The sequence below is a fragment of the Thunnus albacares genome, chromosome 2, assembly GCF_914725855.1.
Source record: "Thunnus albacares chromosome 2, fThuAlb1.1, whole genome shotgun sequence".
NCBI classification, from domain to species: Eukaryota; Metazoa; Chordata; class Actinopteri; order Scombriformes; family Scombridae; genus Thunnus; species Thunnus albacares.
Genome location: NC_058107.1, coordinates 22,188,244 through 22,213,524, shown reverse-complemented (window position 1 = coordinate 22,213,524; position 25,281 = coordinate 22,188,244). Strand labels below are relative to the sequence as shown.

Below are 25,281 nucleotides of genomic sequence, written 5' to 3'. Positions count from 1 at the left end.
TAGTTGGTGCCTCAGAGTACTTGGAGTGAACCTATAAAGCAGTTTCTCTTTAGAGCCTAGTTTGGAGAATCTAATTCCCACTTGAAATATTTTAACATTGTATCCGACCATCCATACATCCATGACCAACATTATAAATGCCACACTAGGGCCCTCTTTCTTCACAAAGTATTTGAACACATTGCAAGCAGAGCCGCAATGAAACTCACAGCAGACTTCACTTACATCAGGTAGATGAAAGTGCAGGATTTAACAGAGATAAGTCCCACTTTTTTAACCTGTTGATTTCCCTAATGTTGTAACAGTTAATTGCTGTCCACATAGAGTGTCCTAGATAAGTTAGAAAAGTTATTTATTAGCATTAACCCTGATAACAACTCAGGTAAAGCAATATTTTAGTGATTTTAGGGAATTTGCTGGTGCAGCAACAAGTCTGGGACAAAATTCAACACATCTTTTTTGTAGCGTCCATGTTGTTTCCACATTATCATTTACAACACATCGAAGTCGGAAGAATGACTTCCCAACTTAGGAAATGGGACCATCCGAAGAAAGTGGAGTTTATTCAGACAGGGAAGTAAAAGAAATGAGTGAAATGTCACTTAACTCACCCTTATAAAGAGAGAGAAGATGCACTTGTCACCTCAAACATTCAAAAAACTGAACTTGACATTTCAGGCAACAGGTATGACATGATTATTTTTACCATATGATGGTACTGAAATTATGATGCTTTATCCCACCTGCTGTTTGAGACTGCTACAAGTGGACAGAGGATAACATATAATCCAAACCATACACCAAAAATATAATGACAGACAGATGTACAAGAGTGCAATAAGAGAGAGAGAGTGAGTGAGTGAAAGAGAGAGAGAGAGAGAGAGAGAGAGAGAGAGAGAGAGAGAGAGAGAGAGAGAGAGAGAGAGAAAGAGAGATTACATCACCATGCAGGGAAGCGTAAGCGCGTGCAGTGAAACCAAAACTGCTCCCAACTGAAACTGGAGATGCATAATAACCAGTTAACAAGCATAACTGGCCTCTGATGTAACTCATACCTGGCAGTTGACTGCGGCCACTTTTGTCAGTCTGACCGACCCCGCCCACCTCGCACGCGCAGGGGAGCCCGTGTACACACCTGGTCTGAGGTTTGTACCACATAACATCCATCACTGGTAACGTCCTTCAAAATGATATTTTTTAAAACACCAAAGAATTCACATATTATTTATTTAATTCTTAGTCAGGGTCCAAACCCATCATGTCAGTTGCCACATACAGTTATTGCTATCACTTTAAAACAACATTTTTCGTCCACAAAATAAATTTGCGCAAAACACTTTTGCAAGCAGGAGAAATTAATTTTACGCTGCGTGGAGCCCACTTTCTGACTGTAATGACCTCGCTACATTACTGATAGACCCACCTTTTCCCACACAGAGCTCAGTGGCGGAGGACGTCAAACGTCAAACTGTTCCGGTGGCCGCAGCAGGACCGACGGTGGTGAAAATATTGCATTGTCTACCTTTAATGCTTACACTGATAGTCGTATTTGTAGTTTATTTTACTTAGGTTACATTTTGTGGTCATCAAATCTGTCATTTCAGTGGTATTTTTTCCATTTCACATAAAATCCAATTGTCAAGGTTCGACTTTATTACATGCATGCTAGGCTATCTCAGTTCAATTGGTGGTATGCTAATTGGTTAGGAGATGGGGGAAAAAAGAGAAAAAGGTGCCAACAACTCAATATGTTTCCTAACCTTGCTGCCTATAGTAACTCACTATTATTCATTGTCCTAGATGGTATCAGGCTGTATAGGTTTCTTACTGCATGGTACAAATTTGATGCATTTGTTAAAACTGATGTTAACTTACACATATTTTATTTGTGCAGTCTAAACAAGCTATAAAAGTACATCTTTGGTTCTTATGATTGGTTGTCTTTGTAAGTTATAAAATGGAGAAACATGAGCTGAGGGCAGATGGAAAGAAGATAATATAACAATGAGCGGCATGTAACTGTTCTTTGTCCAGTAGGATTAAGCTAATAAATAAATAAATTAATAAATAGTGGAAATATACACCCCCACATATAACAGAGGGAGGGGAGGTGTTGGGAGAGTGTGTGGGGTGGGATAGTATTGATGTTTAGTCATGCCTTAGTCTGTGCTGAAAGGAACAGATGCTTTGATCTCCCCTTGAGACCCCGCTGATACTAAAGCTCTGCCTCTGGTCACTGATATATGGGCTGGGGTGGTAGTGTTTACACCCACACGCACATGCAAACACACATGCACACACACACACACACACACACACACACAGTTAAACATAATCATCTTTCTTTTTCTCTGTGCCTTTTCTCATTGGGTAACTTAAAATAATGTCAAGCTTAGTGTAAACATACCGTATCTCAATATGAAAAATAAACACTTTAATTTCTAACTATGCTGTCTATAAAAGGTACAGTTACAAATTATGTTTATAGTGTGCGATGAAATATGAAAGTGATTAAATGCCGGGATTAAATGCCGGGTTTGTGAAACGTAAAGTCCGGTATGATAACCCTGTCTTCATCCCATTCATGTGGCCATGATACAAGATTTGATGCAATTTAGTGCACGTTAGGGTTAGGGAAGAGCATTGTGTTGTGGGTGGAGTTGGCGTGTTCAACTCCTGTTTTGGGTTGTCTGCTGTGGGAAGGCTTCATTCCATTTCAAATTGCCGCTGGTCGGCCACAATCACAACTATCCAAATCCAAACACGACTATCTCTGTTGTGTGTAAAGGGGGGGGACTCCCTGAACACAGAAAATCTCAGCTACATAAAATAACACAAATAACATAACATCTCAGATAACGACACAACGCAAAGACAATGATTCAAACATGTAAGCTACGTGGTTTCAGCAATAGCAGCATCCATAGCAACCACCATAGCAACGACAGAAAGACCTGAAAGAATCTTTGTAATAACTGACAAACTAAACATCATATACATTCACTGAATGAATATAATGAAAACCAAATGCACATTTCTCACTAGAAATGGTATCAAAACACATTTTAATGCTGAAACTACCTTAAAATATTGCTTTTTCCACTGAGAATAAAAGGAATGTCAGCCTTTTTTTTAGTTTTCACAGAAAGAAACTTGACGATCATGTGACAGCACATGCCTGACACGCCTTCTGAGCCTACCTGGCTCCACCAACACTGGCTTACTGAAATAAAGTAATAAAAAGTAAAAAGTAATAACAGCCTCCTGAACCTATTAGTTGGCTTAGTAGGCCCCTACTAGCCCATATATTTGGGACAGATGTGTGATGATAATGCCTTTTCAGTAGGCTGATGACAGTCAAATCTTGAATGTGATCTCATCGGTTTTATTTCACCACTTTTTCTTATTATCCTGTGTTTATTTCTTCCCTCTCTTTCTGCAGTCAACACAGAACAGCTACTGTCTACTAGAGAGGAAGGAAGCAACACATTGGAAAGGCACAGAAGTTTACTCACTGCACCACAGACTGTCTTCTCTATGCTTGTGATTCATGGGAGCGTGTTGGCCTAAAAGTGGTAGGGAGTACACCATCCATGCATAATTCATCATCCACCAAAGCCTGTGTCATGACATTGAGGCCGATATAATGAATTCAGTCTGATCGAGGCGTGACTGAAAGGTTATGACACAGCAAACTGTCAAGTCAGAAGACTTGACAGTTTGGCATTATGAGATGGCAGTATCACACACAAGTGCATCTGTGATACAATCAACACATGTTACAGAAGATATTACTGTGAATTATGAGAAGGGAAAATGTATTTTGGGCATGTTGCCATGGTTTAAATAAGCTTTGTCCAAATTATACACGAAATACACTAACACTATAAAGTATGGTCGAATTGCCATGTTTTTTGGGCAGTTAGTAAACAAAAAATAGTACCTTACTGTTTTGTGTACAGAAAATCATACGAGAAGTGCGCCAGTAGACATCAATCATCCTGCAATTTGGAAAATTTTAGAAAGCTACTGCCAATTTCAAATTTGGAAACTTAACAAAAAGAAAGAACAATGTTTTTTCCAGATTTAATCATTTATTTTTTGTTTTCCAAGATGTTCTTGGAGCTGTCTCACCGCTGCCCACATTTCAATTATCCAGCTGCAAGTAGCTGCTCCATTTCTGCTGCATAGCATTGTGGTATAATAGTGTCTATCAATACTGCACTCAAAAACTTTTTTAGTTTCTATACACTAGTGGCTCAAAACATAGTCATAAACAGTTTGTACTACAGTACAAGCTGGGACTGGGACACAGCACATTTCTGTAAAGAACTGCTAGTGTCCCCTAGATGCTGCAATGTTTAATAGAACCCACATTTCAAAGGTATTTCATCTCAAAACCTCACCAGTAGTGGGGTTACTAATGTACAATTTGTCCTCAGTCTGATCCTAAAGGAAAGATAGTTCATCCTCTGATGGGCATGAATGTGCTCATTAGTTCACGACAATCTGCTCATAAGGTTTAGATTTTGTCTGTGTGTAAAAATGGAAATTTCTGCCAGAGACTGGCGCTACAAAAAGGGAGAAGTTAGTGACTTGAGTGTTTATGACTTTCCTTCCAAATAGGCGGTGGAGGGAATGATTAAGAGCAGCTGATCCCAAATGGTCTCATTGAAATTTGTATACTGTATTTCCCAGAGGCGACATTACACTTGGCTTTTAAAATGCCCCTCTTTGATTGACCCAGACTTGACCCAAACATTAAGCAGTTATGCACTTATGTGTACATTTGCGGTCTGAGAGAGACAGAGAGAGAGAGAGAGAGCAAGAAAGAGAGAGTGTGTGTGTGTGTGTGTGTGTGTGTGTGTGTGTGTGTGCGTGTGGTTGTGTGTGTGTGTGTGTGTGTGTGCGTGCACCTGTGTGTTCATGTCTCTGTGTGCCTGAAGCCAGATTTCTCTCAGTTTATCTTCCTTAGGACGGACAATCGTTTGGGCTGAGCTATCTGTCTCTCAGCGTGTAGGTCTGTCTATCTCTGTCTGTCTGGTTGGCTGGTAAGCTGGGAGGAATATTTTCCACTGTGAAAGCGAGCAGTTATAAACAGTGACTGAGCTCACACAGGAGATACAGGGTTCTGATAATAAGCCCATCTCTGGATTCCAGACATGCGGTCAGTGTTTATGTATCTTGGGACAAAACGTGAATCTTACTAATAACATTGACTTTGTGTGGTATGTGCATTTCCCCAGTGGTGGTAACACTGAATTTTACAGATTTACAATCTATAAGAGAATTATGTCTTCTATCCATCAAATTAAAATCCTTAGGAAAAAAAACCCCACAGGCTACAAGCATTAACTGCGCAGTATTTACAGAGATGGGTTGCGGGATTAGTTAGGCTTATATCAGTCTGGAGGGGTCAGACTGATTAGATGGCTGGCAGACAAATACTCTCCCCAAAGTAAACAGCTTATACACATGTTTGTCTGCCTACCTGTGTATTCAGATTTATGTATATACACCTGTGATTGAATTTATGTTTGTATACAGCATAATTTGTGCCTGTTGTTGTGGGGTTTTGTGTGTGTGTCTGTCATTTGTGTCTGCTTTCTCACCGTAGGTTATTTAGGCTGGCATGCTGCCCATTTCCTCCAAGTTCAGTCTAAGTGATGGAGACAGCAAAATACCTACAATTTCCACTCTTCTATTTTCCACTAAACAAAACTGCCTTGCCAAGGTATTTTGAAGTCATTTATTTATATCAGCATATCTTTGTTTTGTCATGACGCTGTAAGGCAGAGACATCCCATTTGTAACATAAAATAACCTCTGGTCTTTTTCCCACAGTCTTAAGCTCCTATTTATTCAAAGAAACTTGACAGAATAATCTACCCTTTTTCAGCATACAGTTAGACATGCTTACACCTGAGAGTTGCCCATTATAGTATATTTATATTTTGTATATTATAAATTTCACTGAAAGGATTTTAAACTAATTTAGAATTATTGCTTTTCACCTAACAGCTATTGTCTTCAGATTTGACGTGAAACGAATAATTTATACACAAGAGAAGGAGCGAGAGAGAGAGAATGTGTGAGTTTTGTCCCTCCATGTTGAGAGAGAGAGGGTGTGTGTGTGTGTGAGTGTTTGTGTGTTTGTGTGTGGGGGGCAGCTGGCAGAATAGGGGGCGGGTGTCCCCCTTTTATTCACATGGATGATGCATTAAATGTCATTTAGAGGGGCAGATTATCATACCATTAAGGGGTGGAGCTTGTCTGTGTGTGTGTGTGTGTGACCGTGTGACCGTGTATTTGGCTGGGGGCTGCTAAGCTGTGATCATTAAGCATGTGGAGAGGTGAGCATATGGGGACTGGAATAGATTATTTGACAGAACAAAGGACTGGCAGGGTGTCTGAGGTTTTGTGATATAGCACACTCTCTATTGTTAGTATTTGATATCAATATCCTGTGGCTCAAAAATCCCCTTTGTTCTCTCTGTTACAGTTCTTGGCCAGTGGCCATTTTTGACAATACAGCCAATTGATCAAATGTCTTAAGATAATGAAATAGATTGGCGGGCCCATGGGAAGGACCATATTTTAGAAATTATATCTACTATGGACTCAAAATCAGTCCTCTTGTTACATGGGAATTGGACATTGATATACGACACATGTGCAGCTTCTTACCCACAGTTATTTTTTTTTATTACAATTTGGTTGTTAATTGGAAGGTGGTTTCATTTGTATCCTTATCAGGTAGACCCCTTTTTCAAACCCTGTCTTTGCGTTTCCAAAAAGATGGCCTGTAGAAGTAGAACATCACTTATCTCTGTGGTGGTTTGTTTCTGTTAAATCTGACAGGAAGCAACAATTTTACCCTTAATTGAGGGCAACTTGTTCATATTTAATGAGGACAATGCTGGGCCTCCTGTTTTGGACAAAGACTGTCTGTTAAGTAAGGGATTTGTCACTGTACACTGCACTAGAAAGAAGGACATTTTGGTCTTTCACCCCCTCTTACACCTTGAAGTTCAAAGTGGTCCTACTCAAGCAATCTTTGGATGCAGTTCTCTTGATATGTAGGACATGTGATTTACATCCCTGAAACATTTTGTTTAAAGTGTTGTTAAACAGGCCCACATGTCACTGTAATAGTCATAGTCACTGTAAACCTGCTGGATGTTACTGCCCTAGTGGGACATTTTACATAGTCAGGCCTTAAAAAGAATGACAAAGCACATGGTTAAATGGGCTTAAGCCTCCTGTGGAGACAATCTGTGCACATGTTGGACTGTTGATACTGTGATGTGTTTTTTCCTCATGACGAACAGACTGGAAACTTTACCAAACACACTGGGATTTTTCAGTTTTGCCTAGAAGACTGTTCTGTCAGGTAATCAGTAGCATTAGTCATTTGTCCAAACAGCAAAAACAAACAAACCAAAATTGGCCATTTTGGACTGATAAGCAACCCATTTTGTTGTTTGGTATTATGGCTTTTTGTTATTTAGATTTGTTTTGACTATATTATTAATCACAATACATACACATTCCAAATTAACTGTATGTTGTTTTTTTCTCACCTTTTTGATTTGGCTTTACAAATATTCAATTCAGTCTTGTTTACTTCTTACAGGGCCTAGGTTCAATATCCTAGACTTAACAGTTACTCTCCTTTCTCTCGCTCTCTCTCTTTCTCCACAGCTGACTTACTGTTGGTCTCTGTTTACCTTGGATACCCCTGACCTTATACATTCTGTGCTAAATGAGGGCTGTTATCTAGAAGGGAAAGAAAAGGATGTTATGGTAACTGATGTATGACCGGCTGTTGCAGGATACAACATATGAACAATGATTATATCTGATCTGTGCCCTGGTTTTAATTCATTTAACCATCTGGTGAAAATTCATTGTATCTTTATAGCAGACTCCCCCGGACTGCTGGCATTAAGCTGGTTTCTAATGGGCCAGGCAGGTCTAAGAAGGGTTAGCTCCCATGGCGTTCACCTTAGGATCAAACAGGGCCAACCAGGGCTTACACATAATCCATGTTATCTCCCCAAAAAAAGTTGCGGTTTGTCCTTTTTTTACAACAAGCATGAACAGCCATCTGTTCTATAGCTTAAAACAAACACTGCCTTTTGTAATTACATTTGCAGTAAAATTGTAGATACCTTTAACCCCAACAAGACCCCCTCAGCTCTGCAGTGGAAACAGGGTAAATGACTCTTCCGTCTCTGCTCTACCCAGGATTTGCTCTATTGTTAAACCTGGCTGCTCTGGAGAAGTGCACACTGTCTGTGTTAGACACTCTGTGGGAACATTCATTAGCAGGCTAATGAAGAGCATTTCATGTTTTTATGTGCATGTTTTTGAGAGTGGTTAATCTTCTCATGTATCCATCATGATCTTATCTCATAGAAGGTGTTAGAGGCAGGCTAAATGGAATTCTCATCTTGTTTTATGGTGCAAAGGTCAGATGTTAGCCTGCTTCCTGCCTCCCCCTCATGCCTCTCCATCTTAAGTCTGTGTAATTTCTCTCTCATTTTATCTATCTTGAAGATCTTCCAGTCCCTGTCCAGCCACGTCTCTTCCAAGTTTACATCTATCTTCTTTCTCAAGCTTCCGCTCCTCCTGATATTTGTTGCTCTTTTATTAGAGATCATCTTCTGACTGTGGACTCAGCAGGCTGCTTTAACAAGCCCAGTTAACAAAGTGCAGAGCTATGATTTGGCAAGATTTACTACAGTGTGTGTATGTGTGGTCAGGGCCAAGAAAGGAATTGGATGAGCGTTTAATTGAGCCACTACTATATCAGTCTAAATACAAAGTCAATATTGATCTGTCTGGGCTAGAAAAGGGGAATGGGTAAAAGCCAGTGCAGAAGTGCAGAAGGAGAAGAACTGCCAGCTGTCTGGATATAAATAATGAGGCAATGTATAAATAAAGATTAAATGATAGCGCTGCATTTAGGCACTAGATTGCTTATTGATGCCAAATAGAATTCTCATCTCTGTAGCAAAATATACAGATATGTTAAGATTATTTATGGATCTCTTAGGACAAGGATAGTCTCCCAAGAACTAAAATATACAGATAAATTCAGATTATGGCAGATATCAGTGAATCTCTTGATTGGTTAAACTTGTTTTTCAATTTATAAGCTAGGAGGTAAAGGCACAAAACAGTGTGACATCAGCTGAAAGACAATCTCATCCCTGCATGGCTTTTCCAAAATATTGGGGTAACACTGCTGCCGTAGTGAAACAGTCCGACAAGGTGACTAAGAGCTTGTTTAAAATCGACATCACCATCACATCTTGTCCTTTGAAAGGTGACCTTTGAGAGACCTTTTAATTCAAGCCTTTGGGATGTGTTCTCGGGTCATGATCTGACTATGACTTGTTCCACCTTAAATGAAGCAGCCTGCAGCTCTGAGTCCATGTTCCCAAAATATCCGGATGAAAGATAAACCGTCCCCTCTCCTCTGCCTTCTCTCCCTCCCCTTGTCATTTTCTCTGTGTGCACTGCTCCCACACTCTTTTCTTTAATCCCCCTTTTAACCCCCTTTCTTCTCCCCCCTCGTTTTCTAAGTGTTGTCTCCTCCCATCCCCTAATCTCCCCCTTCATATCATCTCCCTCATTTCTCCTTCTCTTCTGTGTTCCACTCACTCCACCCATAGCCGATTCCCCTCCTCTTTCTCCTCCCTCTCTCCTCCCATCCTAACCTCTACCCGTTCTTCCTCTCGCCTCCCTCTTCTTCTCTCCCCTCCTCCACCTTTCCCCTCCCCTCTGTCATTACCCAGTATATAAGAGCATTGCATCTCTCTCTACCTCTTTCACACACACACACACACAGTGTGTTTGCTGGGAAGGGGATAGTCCAGGGGAAACTAGGGATTATATTGTCTACCTGCCTGCAAAGGAATAATTTTCCTCTCTGCTATTTCCATTTAAGAGGTACAGCCTTTTTCATTCATTTAATAATAGCTCTAAATAATAGGAAATGTGCTGCAGTTATATTAATGCTAGCTGTGTAAATGTCCTCTGGTGAGGGTTTTCTGGGGGGAATTGTAAGTGTTTTGTGCTACTGAACTGCTGCAGCGTACTCTAGTGTAGTGGGATAAAAATATTTTACTGCTTTGCATGTGTATGTATTTATATTTTCACCTGCTGAAGAGTGTGTAGTCAGTTCTATAATTAAATGTTGTTTTTTTACATTCTCTGCCATGGAAATGAATGGTTACTGTGTACTTTCTCTTTATTTATTATTTATACTGTACTTTTTTTATTTATACTGTATATAAATATATATATATTGTAATTTTCTTTTCTCTTTTGCTTCTCTTGTCCTCCTTTTGCATCTTGCATCTGCTTGACTACTCTTTTCCTCTCTTGAATATCCATCACAAAATTTCCCTCTTGCCTCCTTTGTCTTATATAACCATACAATAACAAATCTAATGTATGCTTTTCTGTCATATCTTCCCTTAGATCTTGGAACAACATCTTAAAGGGAGGCATAGCACTTCTGACTGAATTCTTACCTGTCATCAAAACTCAGTGACATCGTCATTATCACCTGATCTGCGACATCATCGCTCGCCAGCAACATCAACACCGAGCGCATTTGACATCATCAGGGAGACCATGAGCAACTACAGTGTCACTCTCTTAGGCCCTGCCCCCTGGGGCTTCAGGCTGCAAGGAGGGAAAGACTTCAACATGCCCCTCACCATCTCCAGGGTAAGACTAAAACACACACACACATCTAAATCTTACACACACAGACACATAATGATAGGTCTACTCAAACACACACACACACACACACACACACACACACACACACATACACTCATTCATCAGAGGGCAGCTGTAGAATGGCATTCCAGAAATGCCATATGGCTGATAAGTGATTAAAAAAGCTGAAAACTGATTTTCATGCCTCTTTCCTCCCCTTCTTACTCCCACCCCCCTCTCCATCTTTACACCACCTCTGTCCACTCGACTCAACCCCCACAAGCATGCTCTTGATAGCTCCACTGAATCATATGCCATCTGCCATGTATTGAACAGGCAGAAAAAAGCTTTCTATGTATTCCACTTCCACTTTGAATGTCTGTAGTGAATGTACAGCAATCAAAGCTCTGGCACACAACTCTTGGCTTCAGTCCCTCTGCTTGAACAAGTAACTTGATGGTCCCTTGGTTTCTATGTCTTTTATTGTCTCCTCCTAACATTACCTCTTGTTGCCCTCAAAGTCTGCTCTTCACTCCCAAACCCACACATGAAAGTTCACACAAATGTTTCCCTCACCACTTGAACTATAGTGTGATGCTGAAACATGATAATCCTTTTCTGAGCTTCTGTTATGTTCTTCTGTGGCTTCGTTGGCACACACACTTAATATAGTGAAACATACAGTACATGTACTGCATCCACACACAAACACACATGCAGTTCACAGACACACACACAAACAAATCACTAAAACTGGCAGTGTACAGGCTTATGGCAACATGAGACTGATGATGAATGGCTTGCCAGGTTCTATGCCAATCCCCCTTGGGGCCGCTTCGGGTTGCCATGTTTGTGTTATTACTTTGGATGTGATACTTTTCCCACTAACTGAAGCCATGTGAATTTTTACCACAGTTGTGTGTGTGTGTGTGTGTGTGTGTGTGTCTCTGCAAATGTGTGCATGGACACAAAATTGTGGAAGTCGCTATTTGAATAACTTAAGAGAAAGAAGTGACATATAGAAGACAGAAATAGCAAAAGAAAGCAAGTAAAAGAAAGAGACAAGTTAAAATTATGCGAAGGCAAAATCTTTATACAAAATCAAAATTTTTTTCCTCTGGATGCTGTCACATCTGAGATTCTGACACACAGTTTCACACACTATTATATTGCAAATAATGTATTTCAAAGAAAGGTGATATTCTATAATGGAAAAAAAAGATGATAAATGGAAGTACTTGGTAATATTGATGTTGGTCAGGAAAGGTTTTCTTCTTCTTAGAAAAGTTGGCAGTAAATACATTTATAATTGTCTCAGCAACCCTCTCTGACCTTTATTGCAGTGCCACAGTGACAGTTATATGGTTTGAGGTTTCAAGACGTTGGCAGGAGTGAGAGTAAAGTACTGGTGCAGTTTGGGTGCTGATACAGTAAACGTATGTTAGGTAAAACCATGGAGTGTACCATAAGAGGATGACATAACTTCATATACTTTTATATTTATGGATATATATTCATATTAGGGTCTGATAGTCACATCTAAAAATTTCAGCTCCACTTCAATGAGTGATTCTTCTGTGTAAAAGAAGCCAGTTGTATCCCAAGCAATGTATACTGTTGCAATTTCTTAGAGGGGACGTGCACATCATGCATATTTCCAGGTCTATATTTATATTCTGGGTCTCTACTGGTATATCACTGCATGATTTACAGTTCAAAAAAGTCCTTATTTAACTTATACTGGTCCGTTATGCAGCCCCTCAGTTCAGCCAGTCTGAAAGAGCTCCTGTCCCTTTAAGGCACCCCTCCTAATGAGACCACTCTGTTCTGATTGGTTAGTTTCTGGAAGCGTAAACAAACAGCAGTAATAGGATTTTGCTTCTTTTTTGTGCTCTTTACTCAAAATATAAACTTCTCAAATACCTACGTTCGCATACATGTTTGAGCCGAAATCCGATCTGAAACATTTTAATGCGAACAAGCTTAGCAACAACCTTAGCAACAAAGGTTGCAGAACGGACGGCTGTTTATTTGCATGCACGAACAATCTGATGTCATCATGAGGAGGACATAGAGGTAACATTTCAAATGAAGGTTCCAGAGCAGGCTGAAGCCCTGGCTTTTGGCTTTAAGGGAACATTTTTACATACGTTCACCTCAAGTTAAACCATGTTCACCATGTTAAACACAGACATTCAACATTATACAAGTATAAAAATAACAGGAAATCACAAAAAGCATTATATGTCTTTAAGGTTCAAGATTTTTGTTTTTTTTGGGAAAAAAAGAAGAATATTGTAAGACAGAACAGCAATGCATCTGGTTTGGGAAAACTTAAACAGAGCAGAGGGAGAGCATGGTTTAACTAGAGGAGAGAAATGAGGAGCGCAGGGGGAAGAGAGAAGGAGCATGTGGCTGAAGGTAAGGTGATATGAGATGTAGTGCATGGAAATGAATCTATACACGGTATACAGAGGCTAAGGGCGACTAAGGACTGATGACAGCTTCAGCCTATGTGACACAAACATATCATGTCACTCATCAGGTCATCTATCTAGATCTGTCTCTCTGCCCCCCTCATTCTTGTCATACCTTCACCTCCTCACACCTTCCTATTTGTTTCCCTCCCTCTATGTATTTTTTAGACCTCATGTAAGACATGACTCACTCATAAAAAACAATATACAGTACCAGTCAAAAGTTTGTACACACCTTCCTATTCCCTTGGATGAGTAAGTGTGTCCAAACTTCTGACTGGTACTGTAATTTTCAGTCTAGATACAAGAATCAAGCCAGACCCTAATCTTATCCAAACCATTAAATCCAGATAATGGTGATGAGGAGCAGTGTTTCTGACCACTGATCACTTACACATACCCACATATGCCGGTATACACTTACACACGACAGAAACACACACAGATTTCTCTCTGCCAGTCTAATCAAACCATAGATTTGGTTCTAAGAAGGGACCACAGAGTACGGATTATTAGAGAATGCAGCACTACTGCCAAACCACACTCACCCTAACAGCTGCTGTTGCTAAGCTCTGGATGTATGTGAATATACAGTGTTTTTAGTTTATGGCACTAGTCACATCCGCGGTATTATCACATTGTACCAGTATTACATCATGGGGTCGAGTAGTTATAACCACGACTGTACATCCTGCCCTATGTGCCCTGTAACTGCTGTTTGTGCAAATAATTCTCACTACTTGTTTATTTGTCTGTTTTTTACGGTGTAGAAAAATAGTTTTATAACAGGCTGAGATTGAAGGTGTTGCTCCTCAAAGTGCCAATGAAACATTTTACCACGGCATCCCAGTATGACATAGTCCATAAAAGGAGACATTTGGAAAAAAGAAACGATTTTAGCAAAATCAGCCAATGTGAAGGAGAAGTATTGCTAGTTATCCGCAAATATATTTATTGGTAGCCTGCAGTTGAATTTATCTTGCATTTGTTCTGCAGCCTTTTTCAAAATTCTATACACCATCATACAACGGTATTTTGAGCAAAATAGCTGAACAGTTACATCACAATACAATATTCAACTGATGCTTCTAACCATTCTGGTTTTCAATGAGCACACAAGTGAGGGTCTTGCTCAGGGACAAATGGCTCAGTGATAGAGTGTGATGGTAGTTGACACTGCAGGCTTTTAGTCATATTATCATCTGTAACGAAGCGTTAAATTCATATCCTGCTAAAATGATTTTGGAGAAAATAGTCTAGTTACTGGTAACTCCCATTAAAACTATGTATAGTTAAAATCCATTTACTGATTCAGGGATTTTTAAGAACAAGGTCCCTCATGTGAAGAGACTGGAAATACCATCTATTTCTAGTTAAATTCACAGCACAGTAAATCAATATTTAAACCTTTCTGAGGGCAGCCTATTTACAGGATTCACTGCTAAAATAATTTAAGAGAAGTCAGCCCAGGGGAGCATGTGCATTAAGCTTCTAAGAATAGATGCATCATTTCACAGGTCAGCTCCCTTGACCACACCCACTCATGAGAAAAACTGGTCTCAGAGCTGTAGTCCTGTTTCAAGTGCTCCTCTGTCCAGGCTGAATGTTGACCAGAGTGAATTTGGGGTATTCCAGAAATGACACGACAGACTACAGGCACAAGTTTTGTTTTTGCATTCTGTTCTTAGTCCATAATATTGCATTTGAATAAACTACAGAATTGGTGATCACACTTGATAAAGTTAGTGCTGTGACTACAGCAGACTGAATGGACAGCTAATCTATATTAAAACCTTTTCGTGGAAGAATGCAGTTCCTGGAAGCACATCAGCAATGGTGGCCTCCTTCTTCCCCAGAGATGCTGTTCGACAGGCGATGATAACAAGTGACCACAGTGATGGGTCTATTTCAAAGACTGTTCAGTTCTATATATAGTCTCTCTCTCTCCTGTCTGTCTTTCTGCCTCTCTCTGTCCCCGCCTCTTAGACTATGTTCACATTACATGCTGAAGTGGCCATATCCAATTTTTTTTTTTTTTTTTTGTGCCCAAATCTGATTTTTTCACATAAGTGTGAACAAACCACATCTGAGTTTTTTTCATATCAGATCTGGGCAACATGCATATGTGGTCGTAGATCTGATTCACATCTGATCTCTGGCTATGCGACCGCTGTCAGAACGGTCAGACTGGAATTCAGGTAGGTTTTTTTTAACGTCTCATTTCTCTGTGCGTGTGCATATTTTATTGTCATCATTCAGTGTTGGCACCTCACAACCCGGTAAAAATAAACATATCACTTTCTCGTTCTCATTCTCATCATTTGTTTTGTCTGCTGACCTTCACAACAAGTAATCCAGGACATGTGTGCTAAAACAGCCATGTCATCCATGTTTAAGATATGACTGTTGCACAAAAGGTGATATTGTTGTTATTCTTGTACGCATGCAGCTCACATTTCAGTTAAATCTGTGCATGCATGGCAGGTTAGGACCTTGACGGTGTTCACACTGGAGCTGGATACATGTCTCTTACAAACATGAATGTGAACCATTGACAAAAAAAAAAAAAATAATCCGACTAAAAACAATAACAGTAATGTGAATGTAGCCATACTTGCACTACTTTACTTTCACACTCACACTGTATCACTGACTGGGTCTCAAACCTGCGATGTTGCAAGCTTTGTGGTTTAACCTTTCATACCAGATAACTAGAGCCAGTCGACAGCTCCTCCATATGAAGTAATAATACTTAAATCTATCTTAATCAAACAAGTCCCAACATACTTTCCTCTGAGAATAGTCCCAGAGCCAGAATCAACAACTTATCATTTCCTCTCCCACAAATCAGTCTGCCAATGTTTGTGTGAGTGTTTGTTTGACAGACATGTTGTATTTGGACACCATAAAAGAGTGGACTGAGATTTGATGTTGCCCTTTGAGATTTGGTGCTTATTCACTGTGGCCTATTGTCATATCTTTAATTAACTGGATGTGCACTTTGGATGTTGAAAGTATCTGGTCCTACCAGTGACCTCACCAAAGGCATTTCTGTCTTCACCGGTAATGAGCTGACTAATCCATTGTAAAAGCCTTGTCAGTGTCTCACTTGCCAATACAGGAACCATGCTGAAATGAAAATCACACTTAAAATACTTTTAGCAGTCAAAAGCATTTACAGTTTTTCAGACAGGGACTGTTGACTGAAAATTTTCTTCATTTGAGGTCTTGAAATAGCTTACAGCAGTTGAAAGGCTGCATCACTGATTCATGTTAAATAGTGAACAAAACTTAGCAGGGATTTTTATCAAGTAACTTATCCATAGTGGTTAAGTTTAGGACATAATAATTACTATCATCATTTAGTCTTGAGATGTTAATGTAATCAAATATTTTAGCTGTTTAATCGCCAATAGGTAAGACATTGAAAGGCAGACATCACACCTTTACCATGTCCTTAAATATGTTAATTTGAGTAACACCAGTTCTTGAATAATACTATTTTAGTGTAACTGGAATGAACAGAATTGTTTCAGGCCAGAAAAGTTTTATAACCCTGGCAGAACAGCACAGCCAGGTCATAACATGTACTTCAGTAAATTCACAATGAAGAGACTTGAATAACCTATTGTTTAATGTGGCTATAATGAATTTTCCACAGCGGCTACTAATCCTGCCATGTCTCCTCTGTCTTCCTCTCAGGATACAGGGCTCATGGCTGGTATCATGCTTATTTATTATAATATTGGTTGAATACAAAGACTGACATAAATATGATAAATGGCTGTGGTAAAAAAGTCCAAAAGATGCTAAAGAAAACTGTCTGTGTGAAAGCAGAAGCTGTTCTTTTATTTCTGTACTGAGGCTTTGTTTTATCCTTGTGAAATGAACCCTAGACCCTAATGTCTCATGCCCTCTGGCCAAATAGAGGACCAAATATTGTACAGTCAATTTGAATGAATGTGTTTCTGTGTGAGAAAATACTTATCTAACTGAACACCAACTCTCCCTTTCCTAAGATAGATAGATTGCATCTTAGTTTGCTGAATTTGCTGATTTGGTTCAGAATTGGATCACTTGTGTTAAGAACTTTATAGGTGCTACTGAGGCTCTCTTTCTTTGTAATCTTAATATCAGATTTTAAGATATTGTTCACTTCCATGCCTTTACTGAACTCCGAGGTACAAATCTATTTGATTAAATGCATAGTGAGTAATAACACTCGCATCATTTTGTTCAGAATACAGAAAAATAATTGAGTTTTGAACAAATTTTATTGTTTTCTGGCCAGATTTCTCTTTTCATATGTTGACTACAACATATTAGAGTGTATTGTACACTCATTAAACATGGTACATTGTGTAAACTTAAGTCGTCAACCTCTTTTTTGATTAATTACACCCTCTGTATTGTAGGTGTGTGGCACTAATGACACACAACTTACTGTGCGTTCATCTGGAGTAAGTACAATTCAGTCTTGTGCTCATATGGCTGTATTCCTAAATGTGTGTCCACTGGCTCCACTCATGCTCAGTCCCCTAGCACCATGACAATCACATCATTGAGTCTGGCTGTGAATGCTGGCTTGTTCACTTCTAGTTTAGCAAAGTGCTGTTAGCTTTTACAACACAAATTAATGACATGGATTTGTTGATGCTGGTCCCGTTGGATTTTTTTAAAATAATATTGCCCTCTGTTATATAACTTAATCTCCATGTAAAGGGCCATGTTAAGAAAAGTCCATCCTTCATTACTTGAATTTTGTGAAACTCAAAAAATATGACAGGAATTATATTGTGAAAGTGTTTATTTTGTGTACACACTTGTCTACTGCACTACTCCACTACCAAAACTGACTTAAGCACTTGGTCACAAAACTTTGTTTTTAGTGCAAACAATGTATTGTCTTTATTTGGCAACTTATCTACAGGGCTGAGAAAAGATACATCACACTGACTCAGCACATTATCTTTATGATTGCTCATTTCAATTTTAGGGGAATCCTGTTTTTTCTGGTGTCTAAAACAACTTAGTACTTTTTGATAGACGTAATATCAGCCGAAGCTAAATAACGCCTATCAGCTTGTATCAACTGGATTATGGTTGAATGGGGAGGCTCGGTGTAGCCAGCTCTTGGCCGGATTCTCAATCTTGTGTGTAAAGCTTTATGTATAATGTGTACAGTGTTTTTTTGTGGGTTTGGCAGCTGTAGCCGCAGTGAACTATCTATGGGAACCCACTACGATATAGACTTTTATTATTATGGTCTCTAACATGCAGCTTTAGGGAAAGAAACCATTATTTTCAGATGCTTTCATTAGATTGAAAGTATGTGTGTTTGTGTGCCAGCATAAGGATAGGCATGGGTACACATGCACATGTGCAAACACACACTATGCATATGCTGTTACGGGAATGTTCAATCATTTAGAAAGATCCACTGGTGGGCTGAGGCCCTAAAAAACCTGCTTGATACATTATATTGATATGATATATTGATGGCAGTTGGACTGCTGCCTTTTTTCTGTAAAGAATATAATCTTCAGAGTCTTTATTGAATACCTGTCTCCAGTCTCTATTTTATATTATTGTATCATGTGGCATACGTGAAAATTCCCATTCTTTAAACCCGTTTTTACTTCTGTGTGCTGATGTTATGGTTGCAGGGCATGTCAGTAAGGTGTACTGTATGTTTCTATACATTAATGGTGCAGTGGGTTTTAGATTCTTTGGTCTGATCATCATTTTCACGAACTTACCTTTTAACCTTCAGCCAGGCTGCTAGCAGCAGACAAAAACATGTAATCAAATGCACTCTTTGTACAGCTGAAAGACTAGTGAATTTTGTCAGATGAACACCGGATCCTGTTTCAGGTATTTCCACGATGGTGCTGAAACAACCGCATGATTTACTTCATTCAGGACTATAAATTTCGAATGGAACGTTGCCTAACACAGTTTACTATGTGTTACTGATGGATCCATAAAAGTAAGTTGAGGTGATGTCTGCCCCTGCTTCTGTCTCCTGCACTTCCTTAATCTTCCCCCATCTCTTTCTGCTACTTCTTTCCGTCGAGGTCTCTGTACCTATAGACAGCGCCAGGACATTATGCTTAGAGACACTAAAAGTCAGCAATGGGGGGGGGGGGCGGCAGAACCATGTGAACACACAACACATAACGTGTTGCTGTTTTTTAACAATTAGTTAAAGAAATAAATGATGAAAATATACCTCGATGAAGCCGTGTATATGATCACATCGATCTAATCCTTTTTCAGTCGTAATTCTACTCTATCACACTTTTTAAATTGTAGCATCATATCACAAAATGTGATGCAGCAGTATTAGCATAATCACACATTTCAAGAATAAGATATGAACTGCTGAAAAACTGCGAACAAAGTTGGATAGAAGTTTCATAGAAGTTTCATGAAAGAGCTTGGGTAATCTGATGATACTGAACTGTCCAGTCTGAAATGTATAGAGGCTGCAGATTAATTAACATATGTGTCCTGCTGCCTTCAGATGGCTGCAAGGATTTAATGACCTGAAGGAGAAGCTTTTCATAAAGTATAAAACAGCTGTGGACAACAGATACTGTCAGAATCATTCATATTAACTTATAAATCAATGCAGACTGCTTTACTGCATTAACCACATTAAACTTTATATTTTTATGCCAATTGAAATGTATCTATTGGCTGGAGAGTGTTTTATTAAGTATAGGCCTACTTTATTTATATTTTAAACATTATTACGTTATTTCTGTACACGTGTTGAAAGAATTTAGTTTGCTCTTGTTGATAAAATCACTGAAGTGCCAGCGGAGTGACATTGCTTCAAAAACAGATGTGGTTCTGAGACATCTATTCTCAGTACATAAACACCAACGACTCACTTTGCACTGTTTCATCTAAATAAATCCCCCCCACCTGTTTGTTCCTTTCCTCCCACCTGTGCGCTGTGCATGCTGCACTTGGCACCAAAATCCACAAGACAGGCAAAACAAATTCAGGAAATGGTCAGAGTGCTGCTTGTGTTGGTTGTTAAAATCCGTAACTAGAGGCTTCAGCTGTCTCACTGCTCACTCTCTCTCACCAAAATAACCTGTTAGCTATTGCATCCAAATAACAATCAGCAAGCCAAGTAATTCACAAAAAGCTTGAGCATAATATTTCCATGATCATTTTGGGGAGGCTTAGCCTCCCCTAGCGCCACCTATGTCTGTACCTCTCATAAATCTCACTCACCCCTTTATTTCTTCCACTCTGTCTCACTTCACTTCAATCCGTCTCTGCTTCCTCATATAACAGTCTTGTTATTATTTTGTGGTTTTCTTTGTTGCTAAGAGGTCAGAGCACTGTAGTTATGTTATTCTGGAGCTGGCCAATAAACAGTAATGTGTTTGATAACAATTATATTGATAGAAAAAGGGTTCTTGATCCCATATGGGATTCAAACATACCAATATTTTGTGTCAGATCACACTAAAAATGACCAATTTGACATCTCTGATTCTGACACAGCAAGATCTAAGTGAAATACATATTTCTACAAGGTACAATTCAAGTATTTGTGTCTCCTGCACTCAGCGTTTCAATCATACTGTAGCGTGATGTGAACCATCTGCCTGTCATCTCTGTCACTCCCTCTGCTGAAAGCAGGCATTGTTCAAAGCACTCAAACTGGTCAGTGTATGTTCAAAACAGACAATGTTGCAGCACTCCAGCAAACTTTTATTGCTATGTGTTGAAACCAGATTTTTCTTTCTCTGAAAGCACTCAAATCAAACAGCTTATGTGTTGAAAACTGACTTGCTGGAAGCATTGTGGCAAGTTCAGCTGTGAAGACTTTAACACACTGCATGTGTGTTTCTCATTCTTTTGTATAAGTGTTGACACAAGTACTCACCCTTTCACTTTTTACATGAATATTTAATAAGGTGAGGGAGGTATGTTGAATCCATATAGTGGATGTTGAACCAACTTTTGTACATTGAAGCATTTAGTTAAAGCTGCATTAAGTGATATTTTGGGCCACCTGGAGGTAGAAGAACTCTACAACATCCTGAAAAACACTGGTTCAAGATCATATATTTATAAAGTTTTAATGGCTAAAATGTTTGCAGTTGTGAACACATTTGGCAGACACATATTAACATTAGTATTCAAATTCAGACTTTTCTGACACCCGATTAATGCATGCCCTATAATCTCTCCTTTAGCTGTGTTTTGGTCTCCACCAACTCCTGAGAAAAATTTCGCTAAATTTGTGTGTCTGCTGTTTGGTTCTGGTACAGTTGGTTTAGCAGAGCTTGTTTGCTGAAAACAGCTGCCTGCTGCTGCCATTGGAAGTGGGTTTGATGAGAGAGGAATTTGCAGGCCGTGCAAATAGAACAATGAGCTAAAAGAAGCTAAAAAGCTCTGTAGAGCTACAGTAAAGGTGGGCATGCATTGAGCACAAGTCGAGTGATAATTCTCTATGGTTTTGTTACTATGAGTAACACTTTTCACATTAGAAGTTGTCATTTCATCCATTGTTAATACAGAAAATATTGTTTGGTGGAGCTTTAGAGCAGATTCAAAGTCTATTATGTCTTTACCCTTACATTGTCTGACAATGATCAGAAAGCAGCCACTGTCCCAGTCTGATGGATCATGAAAGAAGTGAAGGGCAATTTCTGTTTTTATTCCAAATTGTTGACAGTGCTTGTTATCTGTTTTAATAATTCTTTTTTCACTGTTTGTATGTTTGTATTAGTGGTTCATCAAAGGGATTCCTGGAGGGTTATTATTATAATTTGTGGTCAAGTGTTAACCGATGTCTCTGCATATTTTTAGCTGAATTCTGTTGCTGTCAGAGAGTGTGCTCGATGAAACAGCATATACATGTATGCGTGTGTGTGTGTCGCCTGCATATTACCATCTCCAACGGACATGCGGGTAGTGTTAAAGCTGCTGTTTTCGGTCATGGCCCAAGTAACAAACCCATAAATCAAATATCCTGAGAAAGTTGAAGCACTTGGCTTGTTTCATAGACAGATTATTTAGATTTCTGTTTCTGATTTTCTCAATGATTTCTTTGCACTCTCTTTGATGTGAAAATTGAAACTACTTTGAGCTCTGAAATTGTTTTAATCATTGTGATTGAAAACAAATGTTTGCTTTTGGAATCAGATTTCCTAGCAGCCTGGATGATATTTTTAGACTTATATGAAATTAAGGCATACAGCTTAAATACTTACAAATTAAATTAAAAATGCGGTTTTACTCTATTGTTTAGCCTCATACTTTTTTTCAGTTCAGTTGAACGCTCATATGTATCCAAGTTGCTTTGATGTAGAAAAAATGAATAACTAATTTCATTTTTGTCATTTACACCACATCATCATAAAGTGCAGAATGTACAATGTTTAGATTTCAGTTTAATGATCTTTGGAATTTGATTTAAAGGAAGCAGAGCAGTGTCTCTCGAGCTCACGTGTGTAGGGTGCAGGAACAGAGCAGTAATTGGGGGACAGGGGGGAACATTTTGTGGTGAGCATTTGGTTTATAACACTGCCAGTGGTTAGCATGAACACACTGGAAATAAGTCAAAATGTACAGCATAAAGAGCCCGCCAATTCAAAGTACTCGGTAGCGGTGTTTTCTCCTTTCCCTTTCCTTCTCCCTTCCTCTCCATGCATACAGTTTTAATCAATGTCAAGTCAATCCCTCATTACCTTCTTCTTCCTGCCCTCTGCGGTTGTGAGTGGTGGTGAGTGATGTTGCGTGTGTTGGGCTAATATGACTATAAAAGGTTGGGGCCACAGAGCCTTAACACTAATCCGGTTGCAGAACCTCTTTTATTAGCCCTGCCTGTGTCTGTCTGTCTGTCTGTCTTCGTGTGTGTGTGTGTGTGTGTGTGTGTGTGTGTGTGTGTGTGTGTGTGTGTGTGTGTGTGTGTGTGTGTTTGTGTGTGTATGTGAGTGAGAGACAAAGATAGAGGCAAAGGAAACAGAAAGAGAGGGGGGTATAACACACCAAAGACTGTCATTTTACACTCAGCAGAAACACATTTTGTTGGAGAGGCACGAAATTCAATAGCTGCACTTGAAGTGATATATACTTGTCAGCTGAAAGAGTAAGTGCCACTTCACAGAGCGAACAGTCAGCGTCCATGTGTGTGTTCAGTGAAGTGGTCTCTGTGGTCCTTTTTCATGGTGTCAAAAGAAACGAATGACCTCACTCCCCTTTGGACACACTTCTGGATCTTCTGTGTGACCAAGAATGGTCAGAGCTACAGCTGCAGGGTGCTTTTGTTCTCTAAGAACTCAAAGAATATCTCAGTGCCATCTTATTGACATAAAACAAACACACAAAGCCATGTTGTGTGTGATCACTTGAGGGGAACTTGTTAGTTGGACTGCTTACACTGTATGCTCATTGCAAAAACTGAATATGATGTAAGCGTTATGAAAGTGAATTGTTGTAATAACCCTCACACTGGTTTTAGGTACAATGCTTTGGCGTCATGGGAAAAAGACAAGTGATGCAGCGTTTAACATCCTACGCACATTTCCAAATTTGTCGCCGTCCTCCCTCTGCCTACTGATAAGAATGGCTCTGGGTTATATGACGCATGCTGACACAATAGTATTGCCCTGTCTGTTGGTGATGGTGACTGTCAGTTCAAGAAAGTAATAAAATACCCATTAATAGATGCTTATACTGTCAGAAAAGTTTGTGTTTTGGACAAAACTCACCTTAGATAATAATTTTGCAGTAAATAAACAGACTTTGATTTGATATTTCTCCTAGATTTTTAACCCATAAGATATATTTGAGTCATCATTACTGTGTAAATTACTGTATAAGTCTACTTTGACAACACATACTTTAACTTTACAAAGAGGGAAACAGGGCTAGTTTCAGCATGATGCATATTGCACAAATATAGAGAACACGTAATAACACATTTAATCTAATTAGACTAAGGCCCACCTGTGTGCCTGTTGAATGCATTGTTGCCTGGCAACTTTTTTCTAACTCATGTTTACATAATATGTTCAGCATTGCTCCCAAATACAAGGACAACAGTTAGTTACTTATGGGTATGGAAAATGTTACGGTTTCCGTTAATTAGAGTTATATATTCAACACTGTACAGTATTTGTGAATGCTGAACCCATGTTGAACGGCAGGGTTGGTATCAAACACCAGTCCTGCTGTTCAACATAGGTTCTTTTGTGTGGCTTGAATCTGTTTCAAATTAACCAGCTTCCCCCAGAATGGGGGAAGTTGCAATTAAACTTTGTTTAGATGCAGATACTAAAAAATCATGGAAGACACTGAAAAACCAGAGACAAGAAAATTAGGGCGTATGCATATTTTATGAAGCATTCACACTAAGAGTTGTCTGGTTTGTAATTGCTGTTTCCTCAAAGTCCATAAAACTGGTATGTGTCCACACCACATAGAGTCCCATTAACCATTTGTCACCTTTTTAACAGCATTTTGTACTAAGTATAATGGCATAATTGCTTTTTACTGTGACTAGATTCATTTTACTTGATCTTTATTGTAACAGTAATGAGCTTCATTCTGTTTGCATATAGATTTAGACAAAACAGCAACATTTTAGTTACACAACTCCTGCTGTTGAAATTTGGCTCCTCAGTAAGGAAGAAGGTTCTGCAATATCAGTTTGCTTTATGTCAATGTCCATATGTGCCATATCATGCTCCCACAGTAGATTATTACTATGTTCTTTATAGTTTAATTTAATTTTTCAATGTTTCAACATGCATTCATAATGTCTTTTTTGTCATTCATTTTCCTGATCCATTTTTAGTGCATGTGTTAGTAAAAGAAAAGTTGTGTTTTTTGTCATAATTTTCATGAAACAACCTACCAATTAGAAATGACTACATGATATAAGGTAGTGAGGTTTTTGGACACAAGGACTGCATTATGGCTGTGATATTTTTTCTCACACATGCTGTGGTTAAAAGACCTTTTGAGATACTCTATTTTCTCTAACAAGCTGTAAGCGCAGTATGGCATCAGGTCTTAAAGAAGA

The 25,281-nt window shown here is 39.1% G+C and overlaps 1 protein-coding gene and 1 long non-coding RNA gene across 12 annotated transcripts in view; both read left to right on the top strand.

Annotated features, from left to right (window-relative positions):
* Nucleotides 1-1,006: 1,006 nt before the first annotated feature.
* On the top strand, nt 1,007-5,741 carry LOC122970775. Its single transcript, XR_006399324.1, has 4 exons — nt 1,007-1,145; nt 1,438-1,497; nt 3,443-3,575; nt 5,618-5,741. It is a non-coding gene; the product is annotated as an uncharacterized LOC122970775 (long non-coding RNA).
* A 4,080-nt stretch (nt 5,742-9,821) lies between these two features.
* The window catches only part of pdlim5a (PDZ and LIM domain 5a), a 64,400-nt gene continuing 48,940 nt past the window's right edge, over nt 9,822-25,281 (top strand). For all 11 annotated transcript variants that reach the window (XM_044373217.1, XM_044373210.1, XM_044373198.1 and 8 more), the window contains exons 1-2: nt 9,822-9,960; nt 10,495-10,746. In XM_044373217.1, the coding sequence (XP_044229152.1) occupies nt 10,651-10,746 (96 nt within the window). In that variant the 5' untranslated portion in view covers nt 9,822-9,960; nt 10,495-10,650. The remainder of the gene's footprint in view (nt 9,961-10,494; nt 10,747-25,281) is intronic.